Source organism: Vitis riparia, chromosome 19 (genome assembly GCF_004353265.1).
Source record: "Vitis riparia cultivar Riparia Gloire de Montpellier isolate 1030 chromosome 19, EGFV_Vit.rip_1.0, whole genome shotgun sequence".
Classification (NCBI taxonomy): domain Eukaryota; kingdom Viridiplantae; phylum Streptophyta; class Magnoliopsida; order Vitales; family Vitaceae; genus Vitis; species Vitis riparia.
This window is the reverse complement of record NC_048449.1, coordinates 5,500,855-5,522,510: the sequence shown is the minus strand read 5'-3', so window position 1 is coordinate 5,522,510 and position 21,656 is coordinate 5,500,855. Positions and strand designations below refer to the sequence as shown.

The 21,656-nt window shown below is 30.4% G+C and overlaps 1 protein-coding gene and 1 pseudogene across 1 annotated transcript; both read left to right on the top strand.

Moving 5' to 3' along the window:
• Positions 1 to 7,995: 7,995 nt before the first annotated feature.
• LOC117908514 ((-)-germacrene D synthase-like) lies at positions 7,996 to 11,117 on the top strand. The gene is made up of 7 exons (XM_034822144.1): positions 7,996 to 8,154; positions 8,339 to 8,609; positions 8,781 to 9,153; positions 9,256 to 9,474; positions 9,613 to 9,751; positions 9,839 to 10,087; positions 10,699 to 11,117. Exons 1-7 carry the CDS (start codon positions 8,023 to 8,025, stop codon positions 10,990 to 10,992), a joined length of 1,677 nt encoding a protein of 558 aa, XP_034678035.1. The 5' UTR covers positions 7,996 to 8,022; the 3' UTR covers positions 10,993 to 11,117.
• A 2,691-nt stretch (positions 11,118 to 13,808) lies between these two features.
• LOC117908515 lies at positions 13,809 to 16,973 on the top strand (annotated as a pseudogene).
• The last annotated feature ends 4,683 nt before the right edge of the window (positions 16,974 to 21,656 follow it).

The following is a 21,656-nucleotide window of genomic DNA, read 5'->3' as shown; positions in this document are numbered from 1 at the left end:
ATATATATATTAAGAAAATAAATTATTACTTCAACAGAGAATTTTTGCTTCAAATCCAATACCTCTTTTCTAATTGGCAAAAATTACAATAGATTTGGAAATATTTTTTTGACTACGTAGCTTACGATTTTTTGTTTAAACTACCATATACTTATAAAACTCAATTGAAAAAGGACATGAGAATAGCTCAGAATCACATGGCATATGGAGGCTTATATATCCACATATTTTTCTCCCATTTAGCTAGGCAGGGTAGGTGGGATCACATGCACATGTTTACCATTTATTTCACTTTTTTTTATTTCTTTTTTTTGCTAACTTATTCTTTGAACTAAGAGAATTGAGAAGGTTAGGGTGGTTAGGTAATGTTTTTTTAATGTCTGATTTTAATTTAAAGACAATCAAATTAATTTAAACATAATAATGATTAACAATAAAATTTAATTTTTTAATATGTAAATGAGCAAAGTTTTTCATTATATGCACATATTTAATACTCAATTACAAACACAATATTTTAGAATGATTTGATTTAATTTACAATTAATTTGATTAGTTTTTTGAGTCCCAAATGGTTAAGCTTATTAATGATCACTACAAGGAAAAAGATATATGGTGATATTTATAACGAGTCACCATAAATATAGGATGTCACTACAATATAGTGTCACCTTCTCCACTCACACTGAAGACTGAACATAAAAATATTTTTTCAGCACGGAAGACTGAACATACGTTTTTCTACTATGGTTTGGAAGTTGGTTATAATATTTTCTTTGGACTTTCAGCACTCATATTTATAGGGCACCAACGCCGAACACGGGCCACGGCAAGATGACCAAATTGCACCTGAAAAAAAAATGTGGATGACATAAGCTAGGTGGGTTCCACGCGTAAACCACAAGTTCAAAAAGGTCAAAAGAAAACGTGTTGAATTACGTACGTTAATTTAAAAAAAAACAATTAATTTGTCAAACACCCTTAATTTTATAAAATATTAAAAACTATTTTTTATTATTTAACTTTAAAACCATTTTTAAAAACAAGCATAAGAAAATGACCAAACCCCCAATCTTCTAAATTCTCTTAGCTAAAAGAATAAATCGGTAAAAAAATAAAAAATAAAAAAGAAGAAGAAGAAGAAAAATGGGTGAAATAAATGATAATCCTGTGAACCCACCCACCCACCCACCCTGCCCGAGCCAAAATGGCAGAAAAACATGTAGATATATGAGCCTCTACATGCCATGTGATTCTAAGGTGTTCCCATATATGCTTTTCAATACAACAGGTCTCATTTAATGTGTCTTCCACATGACATCTCAATAAAATGTTCACTTTGAAATCAAAGGACGAAGGATCTCCAACCATTCAAACTGGAAATTTTGTAGTCAAGGCGCCCCCCAGTGAAGCACCACCTGCTGCATGGTTGCCGACACAACTGCCAAAAAGAACTTTATATGAATTTTTATGGCCTGTCCAACATGCTACAACCACTATTAATATATGGTAATTCATATATTAATTCATAATATATATTAAAATAGCATTTTTATTTATAATTTATAATTTTATTATTATTCAAATTTGACTAAAAATGATTTATTTTAAAATTTATTTGTAATTATAAAACTATTTTTATTTTTAATAAGACTTAAATTAAATTTAAGTAATACTATATAAATTGAATTTATAATATTTTTATACAATCAAATTAAAAAATTATTTTTAAAAATAACTTATGTAAGCAAATGTTTTAATTTTTATTTTCAAGGAAACTGTTTTTATAAATAATTTGTCACATACTTTATTTTTATAAAATACTAAAAAACTATTTTGTTATTTAACTTTAAAGTAACATTTAAAACTAAATATTAAAAAAATATGACGATACTGTTCTAATCTTTTGAATTGAAGAAATATTTTAAAATAATATTTGAAACCACCATTCTAATTTTCTCAATTCTCTTAATTCGGAGAGTAAGTCAGTAAAAAAGAAATATAACAAAAGTGAAATAAGTGGTAAACATGTGCATGTGACCCAATGAGCTAAATGAGTGAAAAATATGTGGTATATAAGCTTCTATATGGCATGTGATTCCAAGATATCCCAAATAATACAAAAGGTCTTATTTAAGGTAGGTTTAAACTTCATGCCTTCCACATGGCAGCCTCAATAATATTATTCATTTTGAAATTAAGACGATGAAGGATCTCCTACCAATCAATGTCGGAGATTTAGGGTCAAGGCGTCCACATTGAAGGACCACTTCTGAAATACTAAGGTTATGTTTGGTTCCCGAAAAATACTAAGGAAAGAAAAAAAAATGAAGAAAAATGATTTTTTCATATTTGGTTCTCCTATTAAAAATATAAAAGAAAATCAAATATAATTAAAACTAATTAAAAACTTATGTATTTTTAAATTATTTAATATTTATATTAATGAGTTAAAATAAATAAAATGAGTTTGAAGTAAAAAAAAATAATTTATTGACTTTTAATCTATTTTTTTTATTTTTTTTCTTTCCTTCTATTTTTTTCTTCTTTGTATTTTCTTTCTTTTACATTTCCCATCAAATTTTATGGAACAAACATAGCCTAAGGGAATCTAAGCATTAGGTAAAAGGATTCTCTTTCAAAATTTTGTCAACCATTGCTTCATAAAATTAAAAGGTGGCCGGCACAACCGCCAAAAACAAGCTTGTACGAATTTTTGTGGCCTGTCCCACACCTTAAAACCAGTGGTCCAACCTCTTTTGAAAAAGCATTGATGTGCACACTCACCCAAAAATTAAGACATGGAATCATATTCATATTTTGGATATTTCTTTTATGGTACGAACTCATGCGCCCACTCACCCTTAAATAACATGTTTCACATGCACATAAGATATCATAATTTATCCTGCTTGTAAATACAAGGATATCCTCGTATGCCTTCTTTAAAATTTTATCTAGCAAAGTCATCAAAAAGTTCTCTTTGTTTTGGTTTATTGAATTCTATGCTAGTGAAGGATATTCATTATTATTTTATGTCAATAATAGTTAAAGCAAACAAGGATTCTTGATCTCAAAATTGAGTTACCTCAACGTGTACACATATAATTTTTTATTTCAGGTACGACTCAATATTGGCCTCAATTTTTTGTAAGAATTATGGACCATAATTTATTCACTATTATCTACGACATACCAACATAAAGAATCTAGTAGGTAAGGAATCCTTTTCAATATCCTCAGGATGAGAAAAGGCATGAAGGTTAGGATGCAATATCCTAAATGTAGAAAATAAGATGCCTAAAAGTTTTGATATATAAAAAGCAACTTCAAAATGCTTGGATTATGGATTGTACCTACTCTTACTGTGTGTGCCCTTATAGAAACTAGTTTGAGACGTATTGATCACATGATTGTGGAATGATTTTAATGGTTAATCATGTGGTTTGTAAGGATATTGAAATAGGCAAAATTAAATTCTGGAGTGTTTAAACTCCTCACAAGTGCTAAACACACTCCTAATTTGAAGAATAATTTAATTTCTCTAAAAGTGTTAGATAGATCAAAATATGTTTATACAACCAGAAATAGAAAGTTGAAAGTAACCGAAAGAAACATTGGTTATCTTGAAGAGTAAAAAAATTGTCAATGTATATAATTTGGTACATAAAGCTAGTGTGAGTGGAGTTGCACTCTTCACAATATTGGAATTATATTCAAATGACATGAGTAGTGTTTTAAAAATCAAACCGGTCCAATCGATGACCTTTTAGGTCCAGTTCTCCTTTTTAGGCCAGTTGAACCATTGAATCACTTGGGCCGGGCGGTCTAGAAGAACAAATGGTTCAACACCCCTTTTTTTTTTTTTTTTTTGGTTGAGTGGGCCACTCTCTCACGGCCTAACATTAATTGCCTACCCTTTTCTTTTTTTTTTCTTTTACAAATGGATTATATTTGAACCCCAGGTTTATAAAGCACTTTATCATTTAGCTCGAATACAGTGGGGTTGGATCACATATATATGTTTATCATTTATTTCATTTTCTTTTGTTGATAGATTCAATGAACTAAGTGAATTCGAAAAATTAATCTTTTATTATATCAATAGAGTTGTTGCTTCAATTGTATGCATGTTTATTTTCCATTGTTTATCATATTAAATGCTATTTGAAGTAAAAATTTTGTTTCCCCATATATTTTCAACTAATATTTTGCTAACCCAAAAAAATAACAAAATTTGTGAGCACTACATAGCATTGAAATGCAATAGTATTTTAACTGTATCTTTTAATGGTAGAGTGCCTTGACTTTAAAATTTTCACTTTGATTGTTTCGAGATCCTTCATCATCTAATTTCAAAATGGCTATTTCATTGAGGTCACCAAGTGGAATGGATAAAGTTCAAGCTTACCTTAAATAAATCATTTTGCATTGAAAAAGATAAGGGAATAGCTTAGAATCACAAAGCATATAGATGCTTATATGTCCACACTTTTTCTATCCTTTAGCACCAACAGAGTGGGGTTGGATCACATGTATATATTTATTATTTATTTCATTGTCTTTTGTTGATAGATTCATTGAACTAAGTGAATTCGGACAATTAATCTTCTATTATATCGATAGAGTTATCGCTTCAATTGTAATTTGTATGCATGTTTATTTTCCCTTGTTTACTTATCTTAAATGATATTATATTTAATATAAAATTTGAAGTAGAAATTTTGTTCTCTATACATTTTCAATTAAAATTTCTCATGCCTTAAAAATCATTTTAAGGGCATGATGATTATTTCATATTTCAAATCCGGAAACTTAAAGTGTAAATGACTTAATTAAACATCTTGTAACCAAAATGCTACCCATTACCAAATTCTTATTTAAAGCAAATAAAAACATGTTTTTTTCTTCAAAACACAACTCTAAAAGTAATGATCGGAACAAGAGTTAAAACTAATAATATCAAAACACTTCACTAGTATCCAAAGCATTTCAAACTTAAAACAATCTAGATAGTCACTATTTTCCAAGATTCAAACAAAATGCCAAAAATACAAGTTTAAACTAAAATCCTAGCAAAGAACAATTTTTCATTCCAATTATTACTCCTCACCTAAGTTGAGAGTACCTTAAGGGAAATGAGTTCAAAGCCCAATAAGGAGCTTTGTACCATAACTTCACATCATTTGAATCTAATTCTAATATTGTGAAGAGTGCAACTCCACTCCCACTAGCAGTATGTACCAAATTATACATATTGACAATTTTTTCACTCTTCAAGATAAGTTGATAACCAATGTTTCATATGGTTACTTTCAACTTTCTATTTTTAGTTGTATAAACACATTCTGATCTATTTAACACTCTTAAGAGAAATCAAATTATTCTTCTAATTAGGAATGTGTTTAGTACCTATGAGGAGTTTAACCACTCCATAAGACATTTTGAATTTAATTTTTCCTATTTCAATATCCTTACATACTGCATGGTTAACCATTAAAACCGTTCCAGAATCATGTGATCAATATGTCTTAAACTAGTTTCTATGAGGATACATACGGTAGGAGCGAGTACAATCCATAATCCAAGCATTTTGAAGTTGTTTTTTATATGTTAAAACTTTTAGACATTTCTTATTTTCTGCATTTAGGATATTGCATCCTAACCTTCATCACTTTTTCTCGCCCTGAGATATTGAAAAGGATACTTTACCTACTCGATTCTTTATGTTGCTATGTCTTAGACCATAGTGAATAAATTATGGTCCATAATTCTTACAAAAAAATTGAGGCCAATATTGAGTCGTGCATGAAATCAGAAACTATGTGTACACATTGAGGTAACTCAATTTTGAGATCAAGAATCCATGTTTGCTTTAACTATTATTGACATAAAATAATAATGAATTTCCTTCACCAGCATAGTAATTCAATTAACCAAAACCAAGAGAACTTTTTGAGCTTTGAGGAATTTAGGGTTGCTCAAGAATGATGTGTTGATCTGGATATTTTAAATTTTGAATATCAAGCATAGGTTTGATGACTTTGCTAGATAAGAGTTGAATCGGGCAATTAAATATTATACAATATTTTCTCTACTAGAAAAATTAAAATAGAGCAATCTAAGGGATTTTCTTATCTTTTATTTTGAAAAGGATATGAGATTAGGTTAGGACCGTAGGTACACAGGTGGTATATAAATTATTTTTCAAACATGTTGGACCACTGGTAGTTAACATGTTGGACTCGTTCGTTTTGATGGTTGTGCCGACAAACTTTTTTCTATAGCAGTGGATGAAAAGTTGTTGAAAGACGAATCTTTTATACACAAAAGCTTCAATTGTGTTAATGTTTCAACTGTGGTTTTTCACACAGCGACTTGACTCTAAAATTTCCACTTTCATTAGCGGGAGATCTTTCATCCTCTAATTTATTCTTTGAACCAAGAGAATTGAGAAGATTAATTTTCCACATATCAATAGAGTTGTGGTATCAATTGCATGGATGCTGATTTTTCCTTTGTCTGCTTTTACTAAATGTTATCATATTTAATATAAAAAATTGAAGTAAAAAATTTTGTTCTATATATTTTCAACTACAATTTTGCTAAATAATTTGTTTGTTTTTTTTAAATAGCACAATTCTTTTGTGAATGGGATTGTAGACAAAAAAAAAAAACATGTTTTGTCCTCACCTTTGAGAACTTTTGGTTTACATGTGGTACTCAACTATATGGGTCGAAAATTTCCACTTTTATTGGTTGGAGACTCTTAATCGTTGAATTTCAAAATTAACATTTTATTGGGGTTGTTTTGTGGAAGGAATAAAGTTCAAGATGACCTTACATAAGACATTTTGCATTGAAAATGATATTGAAATAATTTAGAATCACATAGCATATATATATAGATGCTTATATATCCACACGTTTTTCTATCATTTAGCTCTAGCAGGATGGATTGAATCACGTACACACATTTCATTTGTTTTTTGTTTTTGTTGATTGATTCTTTGAACTAAGGGAATTCAAAAGTTAATCTTGTATATCAATATAGTTTTGTTTCAATTGCATGCATGTTGGTTTTCCCTTTGTCTTCTTCTCTTAAATGTTATCATATTTAATATAAAATTTGAAGTAAAAATTTGATCTCTCTCTATATTTTCAACTAAAATTTCTTACGCCTTAAGACACAATCTAAGGATATGACAATTTTTTCACATTTCAAACCCGAATACTCAAAATACAAATGACTCAAATAAATATCTTAAAATTGAGAAGTTATCCATTATTAAATTCCTATTCCAAGTGAATAAAAACATTATTTTCTTCAAAATTTAACTCCAAAAGTCATGGTTGGAACAATGATTAAAACTAATAGGGAATTTATAATTGCATCCACTTAAGCCCTCTTCACATCCATCCTTTTAATAAAAAATTTTAAGAAATAAATCTCTTGTGAAATCCCTAAAGTATCCTTCAACATAAAATAAAAAAGTAAAAAATAAAAAATAGAACCCATGTTGTTTGGTACTAGAAGACAGTACATAGCACGTGTCTAACACTTATGAAAGAATTGAAGGACCAAACATTTTAGTTATGTCTAACCTTCCAAGATCAAACATCTCAATTATGTTCGACTTTTCAAGATCGAGCATCTCAATTGCTTAGTCTTCAAGGACTAGTACTAATTGTCTCTAACTAAATCCTTAGAGCTTAGGATTCAATTAATGCAATTACATTTCTTATCAAAAGAATGTAAACATTGACAATAATTCTTTTGCCAAGACAAACAAACTAGAGTTAATTAAACATTGTCGGCTGAGGTAATTAAACATGTCTTCCTTTCACCTTTGAGAACTTGTGGTTTATGTTTGAGACTCAACTAGCTAACGTTATCCACTTGTTTTCCACATGCCATTTGCCATCTTGTGGCCGCTCTGCCCTATAAATATGTGAGTACTAGAGTAGAGGCAAAAACATCGGGCAATACCATCAGCAACTTCCAAAACCAAAGTAGAAAAAATGTCTGTTCATTCTTCAGTGCTACTTCTTTCTCAATCTAAAAATGTCAACCCAGAGGTTGGCCGGCGCTGCGCAAATTATCATCCCAGCATTTGGGGGGATCATTTCCTTTCTTATGCTTCTAAATTCACAGTAAGATATGCCTACTAGCTACTGGCCATTGTTACCTAGTGCCCCCATGCTATCTATTGGGACCCTCCTAGTGCATTAGAATGTCGTAATATAAAAAATTAAACAGCTTATTCAGGGATGCTGTGAATTTTTTTAACAGTGCGCTCATGTTTATTTTATTAATTGCTTCAATTTGATGGTGCAGAACACTGATGATCATTTGAAGCAACATGTCCAACAACTGAAAGAAGAAGTGAGGAAGATGCTAATCACTGCAGCTGATAATTCCGTGCAAAAGTTGCACTTGATTGATGCAATCCAGCGGCTAGGAGTGGCTTACCATTTTGAGAGCGAGATTGATGAAGCATTAAAACACATATTTGATGTTTCCGTTGTCTCAGCTGAAGAAGATGATGTTTATACTGCTTCTCTCCGATTTCGGTTACTAAGACAACAAGGGTACAATGTCTCATGTGGTGAGTCTTTTCACTCGTATCTTCATTTTTCTCAATACTGTGCTACACAAAATATTTAGGACAATAAAGTATGAAACTTTTGCCCTCTATTAATATGAACCTCACACCTCATTTTAGTATTATCCACAAATTGGAAACTCAAAGAGTCATGTTGTGTGTCATGCAAAGCAGATTTATTCAACAACTTCAAGGATAATGAAGGAAACTTCAAGGAATCCCTCAGCAGCGATGTGCGGGGAATGTTAAGCTTGTATGAAGCTACACACCTCAGGGTGCATGGAGAAGATATATTAGATGAAGCACTCGCTTTCACTACCACTCACCTTCAGTCCGCAGCAAAATACTCTTCAAATCCTCTTGCTGAACAAGTAGTTCATGCCCTAAAGCAGCCCATCCGAAAGGGGTTACCTAGGCTAGAGGCCAGGCATTATTTTTCCATATACCAAGCAGATGATTCTCATCATAAAGCTCTGCTGAAGCTAGCAAAGTTGGATTTCAACCTATTACAGAAATTACACCAGAAGGAACTAAGTGATATTTCCTCGTAAGTACACAATTATGTAGGACTGCTTATTTGTTTGCTTGAGATTTGAAATTAAGGAATTAAATTTCTTGAGGAGTAGTTCTTTCGAATTGTGTATTTTAGGTGGTGGAAGGATTTAGACTTTGCACACAAGCTTCCTTTTGCAAGAGATCGAGTGGTGGAGTGCTACTTCTGGATATTGGGGGTGTACTTTGAGCCCCAGTTCCTCTTGGCTAGAAGGATAGTTACTAAAGTAATAGCTATGACTTCTATTATTGATGACATATATGATGCTTATGGTACACTTGAAGAACTTGAGCTCTTCACTGAAGCAGTTGAGAGGTTTATTTCATACACTTCTTGACCTTTGGTCTTCAATCTCATTGTTGAATCCATATTTTGTATAGTCAATAATCCACTTTCGTGTTAAAAGTTCAGCTTCTGCATAGTCATTTATAATTCAAGGTACTTGATTTTCAGGTGGGACATCAGTGTCATAGATCAACTACCAGAGTACATGAGAGTGTGTTATCGAGCACTCCTAGATGTATACAGTGAAATTGAGGAAGAAATGGCCAAGGAAGGAAGATCATATCGGTTCTACTATGCGAAAGAAGCAGTAAGGCTTACAAGTAATTGTTTTACTTTAAGAAGAAATGACCTTAATTAAAATACTGATGAAATAAAAACCAAATCCATTATTCAGATGAAAAAGCAAGTTAGAGCATACTATGAGGAAGCCCAATGGCTTCAAGCACAACAAATACCAACCATGGAGGAGTATATGCCTGTTGCATTAGCTACCTCTGGATACCCGATGCTTGCAACCACATCCTTTATTGCGATGGGGGATGTTGTGACAAAAGAAACTTTCGATTGGGTTTTCAGTGAGCCTAAGATTGTCAGGGCTTCAGCCACAGTTTCCAGGCTCATGGATGATATGGTTTCCCACAAGGTATGGTAATCCTTATGCTGTTTCAGACTAATAACTTACAAATCAGTAAATATGTTAGGTACCATGAATTATTGGAGCTGTTACATATGTATAATTTCTGAATTGCTCAAATAATGATTATGTGATATCTCATATTAGATAAGGAAAAAAAAAATTTGTTATATAAGTATGAATTCCTTTTAATTTTGTAGATACATTTTAAAGTTAAGAGAGTTCTTTTGGCTCAAAGCAAACAATATCTATATAGTTGAGAACAGGTTAATGGTATAAAACCTGATTCTTGACCTCGATGTGAGGATTTGTTTGGCCCCGTGAAGAGTGTCTATCTGTTTGACCCCATAATCTCATAGGACAAAGAACATTGTGTCTGCATGAGGGGTGATTGTGATATCTCACGTCCTACATGGAGGGTCATTGTGATATCCTACGTCGGATAAAAGAGAAAGTTTTTGGTGTTATAGAAGTATGAAATCTTCTTAACCATGTAAATATATTTTAAAATTGTGAGGATCATTTGGACCTAAAACAAACAATATCTATATGATTAGAAGTGTGTTACAAATTTTATGTATTTGCATTTTCCACTAATCTGTATGATTCCATATTTATAGTTTGAACAAAAGAGAGGACATGTTGCCTCAGCTGTTGAATGTTACATGAAGCAACATGGTGCGTCGGAGCAGGAAACACGCGACGAATTTAACAAACAAGTAAGAGACGCATGGAAGGATATCAATCAAGAGTGCCTCATGCCAACAGCTGTTCCGATGACCGTCCTCATGCGAATTCTGAATCTTGCACGTGTTATGGATGTTTTATATAAGCATGAAGATGGCTATACCCATTCCGGGACTTTTCTAAAGGATTTTGTAACCTCCATGCTTATAGATTCTGTGCCAATATGAAGCTAGCTTTCTTTCTGCTGCTTTGTTGAAAAGATTGTCTTGCATTTTAATCTACTTTCTGTAATATGTAACTGGATGCTTTGTTCAAATTTTAAGAATGCTTGGCATATGATACTTTCCAACCATATAATTGAATTGATGATTTGTCTTTTTTTTATAAAAAAAAAAAAAATTATTTAGTGATATGGTATTTTTTTTTTTATTTAGTGTTATGATACTTTTAACTATAAGGACATTTCATGGTAAAAAGGAGTTTTTCACAATAAATTTATTTTCACACCGAATTTTTACTATTGGCGATGAAATATTTAGTTATGGTAAAAATTAATATTTAGCCATGACATATATTTGTATTAAATTATTTTCTTTAAGTTTTGGCCACAAAATTAATATTTATAACAAAAAATATTTTATCAGTGCCTACATATAATAAAGTATGTTTGTATTTATAAATGTAAATATACTTCATATTTAAGAATGAGAAGATACGGATCAAGCATCATCACCGTTCATTTTACTTTCAATGGGGTGTAAGTAAGTTTGTGAGTGAGTTGTGATGATGTGTTAATTAGCCAGGAGTACAAAGGGGAAAAGACAATAAGAGAGTTAGCAGAGCTTAAATCTGCATCTTTGTAGCTAATACGAACTCTTGCCTAAAGAACAAAGCCTTCTTATATGAACTCTTACTTGAAGAATGAAGCCTTCTCTTATTTTTGTTTGAGAAGTGGTTTTGGATCTTTGAGAATTTTGATTTCTAGGTAGAGAAGCAAAGTGAAAGAAGCAGAGTTGATTTGGTCAAATCTATAGCTTCTGGTAATTTTCTTGAAGAGATTTAGTTGGATCTCAAATATAATTTCTCTTAATCTCCTTTGTTGGAACTCAAACTGATTTTCAATCAATATCAAATTTGAAATAAGATGAAGTGGATTAACAATTAATCTCAAGAGATGATGTAAATTAGTATTGCAATGATAATTACATGTCTCTTTAAGCTTAATGTTTGCAAAATCTTTTTAATTAAGATAGTACATAGCTTTTGAGTGTAATCTTTGGGTTTATTTATTTATTTATTTTTACTTAAACAAAATTTTTCTTTCTATAGATGGACAACCGTTTTAATGTAAACTCATTTTTTCTAGATTCCTAAGCTATGTGTGATACATCATGTAGAGGTAAAAGATTCCATGGAAAATTGCAAATTGTTTTTGAGTTATCTCTTTTTTTCTTTTTTTTTCTTTCTTACTCTTCTAAATGTAGTAAATGATGATGTTATTTATAAAGACAAACTTGAAATGATACTCATGCAAGAAACAATTGTCATGTGGATACTCAATTGTGTTTGATTTTGTTTAGTTGTGTTTCAAGAAAGAATTGATTATATAGGGATAGGTAGTGGAGGCATGTTCTATACTTGAATGCATAGTTCATATTTTTTACAAATGGATGGTTATAAAAGCATATCCCTATAATTGGCCTATACAAAGGTTTCTATTGTCCAGAAGGTTAGTGTTAAGCAAGAAAATGTTTTTATTAACTATTTCATTTGAAATGTTAATATTAATATTGGATTTATTAAAAATGATATTTAAAGCTATTATAGGGGAGATGAATTAAAGGTGAACTACATAAGAATAACTTTTTTATAATAAAATATATTTAAGTAAAAAAAAATATTTCATGGTAAAAGGGTGATCTTTCACCATGAATTTTGTTTTTTTTTTAATGGCAAAAAAAAAAGACATTTTTACCATAATTGTTTTCATTAAACAAAAAAGAAGACATGTTGCTATAAACAGAAGAAAAATGATATATTGCTACAATTTTATTTTGTAATGAAAAGTGACATGTTCCATAAATTTTATTTTATGGAAAAATTATTAACTTTTCTATAAAATTAAATTTTATCGTTAAAAATAATTATTTATGGACTTATATATATCAATAAACTCACCATAAATAATTTTTTATGGAAAAAATTCTTCTACCACAAAATACTCTATTTTAATCACAAATTAATTTATGGTAAAAACCCATATTTGTTGTAGTGGATGGAATCCTTATTCTCTTTTGTCTCTTTAGTTTTGAAAAGGATACGACAATATCTTATCACCCCAAGGTATATGATTGGCTAATATTAATTTGATTAAGAAACATGTGCTGATGGAGATCTCCTTAAAAATATAGAAATCCACATCACACCGACGTTCCATTAACATGTCATTTTTGGGTGAGTGAGTTGATACAGTAACTAGAAAAATAAATAAATAAAAAATAAAAAATCTAAGATATGAACATTACCTTATATCTCTTAATTTAATTAGATGATCCTCTACATAAATATTAGTTCTTTTTTATGCTTTGTAATATTAATACTTTAATAAATTTCCCAGTGGCAACACTAACAAATGCTTTAATGATGATTTTACAATTTTGAATATTTTTATAATTTTCTATCAATCATTACAAAGCATGTTGGACCACTGTTATCAGGTTGAACAAGCTAGTCACAAAAATTCAAGCCAAGGGTCTTTTCAGGAATCATACCGGTAACGATTTTTCTGAAATAGTGGATGAAATTTTTTTGAAAAAGGAACAGTGGTCCTTAATTGTCTAATTTCAAAAGAACATTTTGTTGAGGTCGTCACATCAAGTTTACCTCAAAATATCAGTCTCCCTGTTGTGGTTTACGTGTGATTTACGTGTTGCTTACCATGTCTTTTCACATGCAATTTGGTCAGTTCATGGCCACTGGGCTCTGGATTGGAGCCCTATAAATTCGTGAGCACTGAAGTTGAGGCAAAAGCATCGGGCAATAGTATAACAAACTTCCAAGGCAAAGTAGAAAAATGTCTGTTCAATCTTCAGTAGTGCTTCTTGCTCAATCTCAAAATGCCACCCCCGCAGTTGCCCGGCGCTGTGCAAATTTTCATCCTAGCATTTGGGGGGACCGTTTTCTTTCATATGCTTCCGAATTCACAGTAAGATATATGTCTATTAGCTGCGCGATATTGTTGAGTACTAGCGTGCCCATGATAGCTCTTGGTACTCCCTATCATAATTAGAATGTTGTGATATCATAAATTAAGTGGCTGATCCAGGGATATTGTGAATTTTTTTGACAAGGCAATAATTTTATTATATTCATTGCTTCAATTTGGTGGTGCAGAACGCTAATACTGATTTAGAGCAACAAGTTCAACAACTGAAAGAGGAAGTGAGGATGCTGTTAATCACTGCAGCTGATGATTCCGAGCAAAAGTTACACTTGATTGATGCAATCCAACGGCTAGGCCTGGCTTACCATTTTGAGAGTGAGATTGATGAAGCATTACAGCACATGTTCGATGGTTACGTTATCTCTGCTGAAAAAGAAGATGATGTTTATACTGCTTCTCTCCGATTTCGGTTACTAAGACAACAAGGGTACAATGCCTCATGCGGTGAGTCTTTTCACTCATATCTTCATTTTTCTCAATACTGTGCTCCAGAAAATATTTACGATAATAAAGTATGAAACTTTTGCCCTATATTAATATGAACCACACACCTCATTTTAGTATTATCCACAAATTGGAAACTCAAAGAGTCATGTTGTGTGTCATGCAAAGCAGATTTATTCAACAACTTCAAGGATAATGAAGGAAACTTCAAGGAATCCCTCAGCAGCGATGTGCGGGGAATGTTAAGCTTGTATGAAGCTACACACCTCAGGGTGCATGGAGAAGATATATTAGATGAAGCACTCGCTTTCACTACCACTCACCTTCAGTCCGCAGCAAAATACGCTTCAAATCCTCTTGCTGAACAAGTAGTTCATGCCCTAAAGCAGCCCATCCGAAAGGGGTTACCTAGGCTAGAGGCCAGGCATTATTTTTCCATATACCAAGCAGATGATTCTCATCATAAAGCTCTGCTGAAGCTAGCAAAGTTGGATTTCAACCTATTACAGAAATTACACCAGAAGGAACTAAGTGATATTTCCTCGTAAGTACATAATTATGTACGACTGCTTATTTGTTTGCTTGAGATTTGAAATTAAGGAATTAAATTTCTTGAGGAGTAGTTCTTTTGAATTGTGTATTTTAGGTGGTGGAAGGATTTAGACTTTGCACACAAGCTTCCTTTTGCAAGAGATCGAGTGGTGGAGTGCTACTTCTGGATATTGGGGGTGTACTTTGATCCCCAGTCCCTCTTGGCTAGAAGGATAGTTACTAAAGTAATAGCTATGACTTCTATTATTGATGACATATATGATGCTTATGGTACGCTTGAAGAACTTGAGCTCTTCACTGAAGCAGTTGAGAGGTTTAATTCATACACTTCTTGACCTTTGGTCTTCAATCTCATTGTTGAATCCATATTTTGTATAGTCAATAATCCACTTTCATGTTAAAAGTTCAGCTTCTGCATAGTCATTTATCATTCCAGGTACTTGATTTTCAGGTGGGACATCAGTGTCATAGATCAACTACCAGAGTACATGAGAGTGTGTTATCGAGCACTCTTAGATGTATACAGTGAAATTGAGGAAGAAATGGCCAAGGAAGGAAGATCATATCGGTTCTACTATGCGAAAGAAGCAGTAAGGCTTACAAGTAATTATTTTACTTTAAGAAGAAATGACCTTAATTAAAATACTGATGAAATAAAAACCAAATCCATTATTCAGATGAAAAATCAAGTTTGAGCATACTATGAGGAAGCTCAATGGCTTCAAGCACAACAAATACCAACCATGGAGGAGTATATGCCTGTTGCATTAGCTACCTCTGGATACCCGATGCTTGCAACCACATCATTTATTGCGATGGGGGATGTTGTGACAAAAGAAACTTTCGATTGGGTTTTCAGTGAGCCTAAGATTGTCAGGGCTTCAGCCACAGTTTGCAGGCTCATGGATGATATGGTTTCCCACAAGGTATGGTAATCCTTATGCTGTTTCAGACTAATAACTTACAAATCAGTGAATATGTTTGGTATCATGAATTATTGGAGCTGTTACACATGCATTATTTCTAAAATTCAAATTGCTCAAATAATGATTTTGTGATATCTTGGATGAGGGAAAAAGTTTTTTTGTTATATGAGTTCTCCTTAATCATGTAAATGCGTTTTAAAGTTAAGAGGGTTCCTTTGGACCTAAAGCAAATAATATCTTTATAGTTAGGAGCAGGTTATTATCTATAAACCTCGATATGAAGGTCTGTTTGGGCCCGTGAAAAGTGTCTATCTGTTTGACCCCATAATCTCATGGGACAGAGAACATTATGTCTGCATGGGGGGTGATTGTGATATCCCACATCATGCATGGGGGTCATTGTGATATTCCAGGTCGTATATGTGAGAAAGTTGTCATTATGCATGCATATGGGATGATTGTGATATCCCACGTCAAATAAGAGAGAGTTTTTTTATGTTATAGAAGTACGAAATCTTCTTAACCATATAAATAAATTTTAAAATTGTGAGGGTCGTTTGGACCTAAAACAATGTCTATAAGGTTAGAAGCGGATTGTTATAGATTTTATGTATTTGCATTTTTCACTAATCTCTATGATTCCATATTTATAGTTTGAACAAAAGAGAGGACATGTTGCCTCAACTGTTGAATGTTACATGAAGCAACATGGTGCGTCGGAGCAGGAAACACGCGACGAATTTAAAAAACAAGTAAGAGACGCATGGAAGGATATCAATCAAGAGTGCCTCATGCCAACAGCTGTTCCGATGACCGTCCTCATGCGAATTCTGAATCTTGCACGTGTTATGGATGTTTTATATAAGCATGAAGATGGCTATACCCATTCCGGGAATTTTCTAAAGGATTTTGTAACCTCCATGCTTATAGATTCTGTGCCAATATGAAGCTAGCTTTCTTTCTGCTGCTTTGTTGAAAAGATTGTCTTGCATTTTAATCTACTTTCTGTAATATGTAACTGGATGATTTGTTCAAATTTTAAGAATGCTTGGCTTATGATACTTTCCAACCATGTAATTGAATTGATGATTTGTGTCTTTTATTTTTTATTTTTTTATTTAGTGATATGGTATTTTTTTTTTTTTTTTATAAGTACCAACACTACAATAAAATTTCATATTTGCCACTATACTTTTAACTATAAGGACATTTCATGGTAAAAAAGAGTTTTTCACAATAAATTTATTTTTCATACCGAATTTTTACCATTGGTGATGAAATATTTATTTATGGTGAAAATTAATATTTAGCCATGACATATATTTGTAATAAATTATTTTCTATAATTTTTGGTCACACAATTAATATTTATAGCAAAAATTATTTTTATCAATGCCTACATTTAATAAAGTATGTTTGTATTTATAAATGTAAATATACTTCATATTTAAGAGTGAGAAGATAGGGATTAAGCATCATCACCATCCATTTTACTTTCAATGGGGTGTAAGTAAGTTTGTGAGTGAGTTGTGATAATGTGTTAATTAGCCAGGAGTACAAAGGGGAAAAGACAATAGGAGAATTAGTAGACCTTAAATTTTCATCTTTGTAGCTAATATGAACTCTTGCCTAAAGAACAAAGCCTTCTTATATGAACTCTCACTTGAAGAATGAGGCCTTCTCTTCAATGATATCATGGTCATTTCTCTTTACATTTCCTTTTTCTATTTGGCAGCTAATAAAACTTTAAGAAGCGTATTATTTTTGGTTTTATGGAAGTGGTTTTGGATCTTTGAGAATTTTGATTTCTATGTTTGTTTGAGAGATTGATTAGTTGATTGATTGGAGATAGTGTAAGGTGTTTTCTGTAAAATGTCTTTGATGTGTGAGTTTTTTTTGTTGTTAGAGAAATGAAGGTGATAGGTAAAGAAGCCAAGTGAAAGAAGCAGAGTTGATTTGGTCAAATCTATAGCTTCTAGTAATTTTCTGAAAGAGATTTAGTTGGATCTCAAATATAATTTCTCTTTATCTCCTTTGTTGGAACTCAAACTGGTTTTCAATCAATATCAAATTTGAAATAAGATGAAGTGGATTAACAATTAATCTCAAGAGATGATGTAAATTAGTATTGCAATGAGAATTACATGTCTCTTTAAGCTTAATGTTTGCAAAATCTTTTTAATTGAGATAATACATAGCTTTTGAGTTTAATCTTTTGGTTTTTTATTTATTTTTTACTTAAAAATTTTCTTTCTATAGATGGACAACCGCTTTAATGTAAACTCATTTTTTCTAGATTCCTAATCTAAAAGATTCCATGGAAAATTGCAAATTATTTTTGAGTTATCTCTTTTTTTTTTTTTTTCTTTTTCTTTCTTACTCTTCTAAATGTAGTAAATGATGATGTTATTTATAAAGACAAACTTGAATTGATACTCATGCAAGAAACAATTGTCATGTGATACTCAATTGTGTTTGATTTTGTTTAGTTGTATTTCAAGAAAGAATTGATTATATAGGGATAGGTGGTTGAGGCATGTACTATACTTCAATGCATGGTTCATATTTTTTTACAAATGGATGGTTATAAAAGCATTTACGTAACTATAATTGGCCTATACAAAGGTTTCTATTGTCCAGAAAGTTGATGTTAAACAAGAAAATGTTTCTATTAACTATTTCATTTGAAATGATAATATTAATATTGAAGTTATTAAAAATGATAATTAAAGCTGCTATAGGAGAGATGAATTAAAGGTGAAACATGTGAACTACATAAGAAAAACTTTTTTTATAATAAAATATATTTCACCAAAAAATATATTTCATGGTAAAAGGGTGATCTTTTACCGTGCATTTTTTTTATGGCCCAAAAAAAAAGAAGACATTTTCACCATAATTATTTTCATTAAACAGAAAAGAAGACATGTTGCTATAAACTTATTTTATGGAGAAAAATTATATATTGCTACAAATTTTATTTTGTAATGAAAACTGACATATTACCATAAATTTTATTTTATAAAAAAATTATTAAATTTTCTATAAAATTAAATTTTATTGTTAAAAATAATTGTTTATGGACTTAATTGCAATAAACCCACCATAAATAATTTTTTATGGAAAAAATTCTTCTACCACAAAATACTCTATTTTAATCACAAATTAATTTATGATAAAAACTCATATTTGTTGTAGTGGATATGGAATCCTTATTCTCTCTATCTCTTTTGTTTTGAAAAGGATATGAGAATATCTTATCACCACAAGGTATATGGGTGGCAAATATTAATTTGATTTAGAAACATGTATGGATAGAGACCTTTTTTATTTAGAAACATGCATGGATTGAGACCTTTCTTTAAAAAGTTAAGACATCGACTTTTCATTTTATGTTAAAATGAAACCAGTTTTTTCTTGGGCGAGAGTTGATATAGTAGTTAAAAATAAAATCAAAAATCAAAAATCAAAGATATGAACTTTCCTCTACATCTCTTAATTATTTAGATGGTCCTCATGGTAAAACCCTATATTTGTTGTAGTGCATGGAATCCTTATTCTCTTTTGTCTCTTTTGTTTTGAAAAGGATACAAGAATATCGTATCACCACAAGGTATATGATTGGCTAATATTAATTTGATTAAGAAACATGTGCGGATGGAACTCAAACTGATTTTCAATCAATATCAAATTTGAAATAAGATGAAGTGGATTAACAATTAATCTCAAGAGATGATGTAAATTAGTATTGCAATGATAATTACATGTCTCTTTAAGCTTAATGTTTGCAAAATCTTTTTAATTGAGATAGTACATAGCTTTTGAGTTTAATCTTTGGGTTTTTTTATTTTTATTTTTTGCTTAAACAAAATTTTTCTTTCTATAGATGGACAACTGCTTTCATGTAAACTAATTTTTTCTAGATTCCTAAGCTATGTGTGATTCATCATGTAGAGGTAAGAGATTCCATGGAAAATTGCAAATTGTTTTTGAGTTGTCTCTTTTTTTTTTTCTTTCTTACTCTTCTAAATGTAGTAAATGATGATGTTATTTATAAAGACAAACTTGAATTGATAATCAAGCAAGAAACAATTGTCATGTGGATACTCAATTGTGTTTGATTTTGTTTAGTTGTATTTCAAGAAAGAATTGATTATATAGGGATAGGTAGTTGAGGCATGTGCTATACTTCAATCCATAGTTCATATTTTTTAGAAATGGATGGTTATAAAAGCATTTACGTAACTATAATTGGTCTATACAAAGGTTTCTATTGTCCAAAAAGTTGATGTTGAGCAAGAAAATGTTTATATTAACTATTTCATTTGAAATGTTAACATTAATATTGAATTTATTAAATAATTAAAGCTGCTATAGGAGAGATGAATTAAAGGTGAAACATGAGAACTACATAAGAATAACTTTTTTATAATAAAATATATTTCACCAAAAAATTTATTTCATGGTAAAAGGGTGATCTTTTACCGTGAATTTTTTTATGGCAAAAAAAGAAGACCTTTTTACCATAATTATTTTCATTAAAAAAAAAAAGGAAATGTTGCTATAAACTTATTTTATGGAGAAAAATGATATATTGCTACAAATTTTATTTTGTAATGAAAACTGACATATTATCATAAATTTTATTTTATGAAAAAATTATTAATTTTTCTATAAAATTAATTTTATTGTTAAAATAATTGTTTATGGACTTATTGCAATAAACCCACCATAAATAATTTTTTATGGAAAAAATTCTTCTACCACAAAATACTCTATTTTAATCACAAATTAATTTATGGTAAAAACCCATATTTGTTGTAGTGGATGGAATCCTTATTTTCTCTATCTCATTTTTTTGAAAGGGAGAATTATGTTTTAAGGGTAGATGGACCCCCAAATTAACAAAAGGTCCATGTAACTCTTCAAATTGAGCCCAAGACTCAATGAAAGTATGAAAATTGAGTTGAAGGATATTATCCTTCAGTATTTCCAAAAATGCCCTTTGTTGATTTTGAGAAAAAAAATTAATATTTTTGAAAAATACTTTTATTTAATTTAATATTTTTTTAAAATATTTTTTATTTAATTTAATATTTTTAAAAAATACTTTTATGTAATTTAATATTTTTTAAAAATACTTTTATTTAATTTAATATTTTTTAAAAAATAAATTTATTTAATTTAATATTTTTAAAAAATAAATTTATTTAATTTAATATTTAAAAAAATTATTTTATTTAATATTTTTTTTAAAATAGTTTTATTTAATTTAATATTTTTGAAAAAAAAATTTAATTTAATATTTTTGAAAACAACTTTTATTTAATTTAGTATTTTTGAAAAAAAAATTATTGAAAAATAATTATTTAACTTAATTATATAAAATATTTTATATGTAAGGGTATATTTGTCCGTTACTATTTCATATCCTTCAACTCAATTTGAAAAGTTATATGGACCTTTTGTTAATTTGGGAGCCCATCTACCCCCAAAACATAATTCTCCCTTTTTGAAAAGAATATGTGAATATCTTATCACCACAAGGTGTATGGGTGGCAAATATTAATTTGATTTAGAAACATGCATGGATAGAGACCTTTTTTATTTAGAAACATGCATGGATAGAGACCTTTCTTTAAAAAGTTAAGACATCGACTTTTCATTTTATGTTAAAATGAAACCAGATTTTTCTTGGCCAAGATTTGATATGGTAGTTAGAAAAAAAAAAAAATCAAAGATATGA

What these genes read in the sequence shown, in the direction of transcription:
- LOC117908514 (XM_034822144.1), top strand. Translation starts at nt 8,023, where the DNA reads ATGTCTGTTCATTCTTCAGTGCTACTTCTTTCTCAATCTAAAAATGTC. An exon ending in GAACTAAGTGATATTTCCTC is followed by an intron (nt 9,154 to 9,255) that starts GTAAGTACACAA and finishes TGTGTATTTTAG; the next exon opens with GTGGTGGAAGGATTTAGACT. An exon ending in ATGATATGGTTTCCCACAAG is followed by an intron (nt 10,088 to 10,698) that starts GTATGGTAATCC and finishes CCATATTTATAG; the next exon opens with TTTGAACAAAAGAGAGGACA.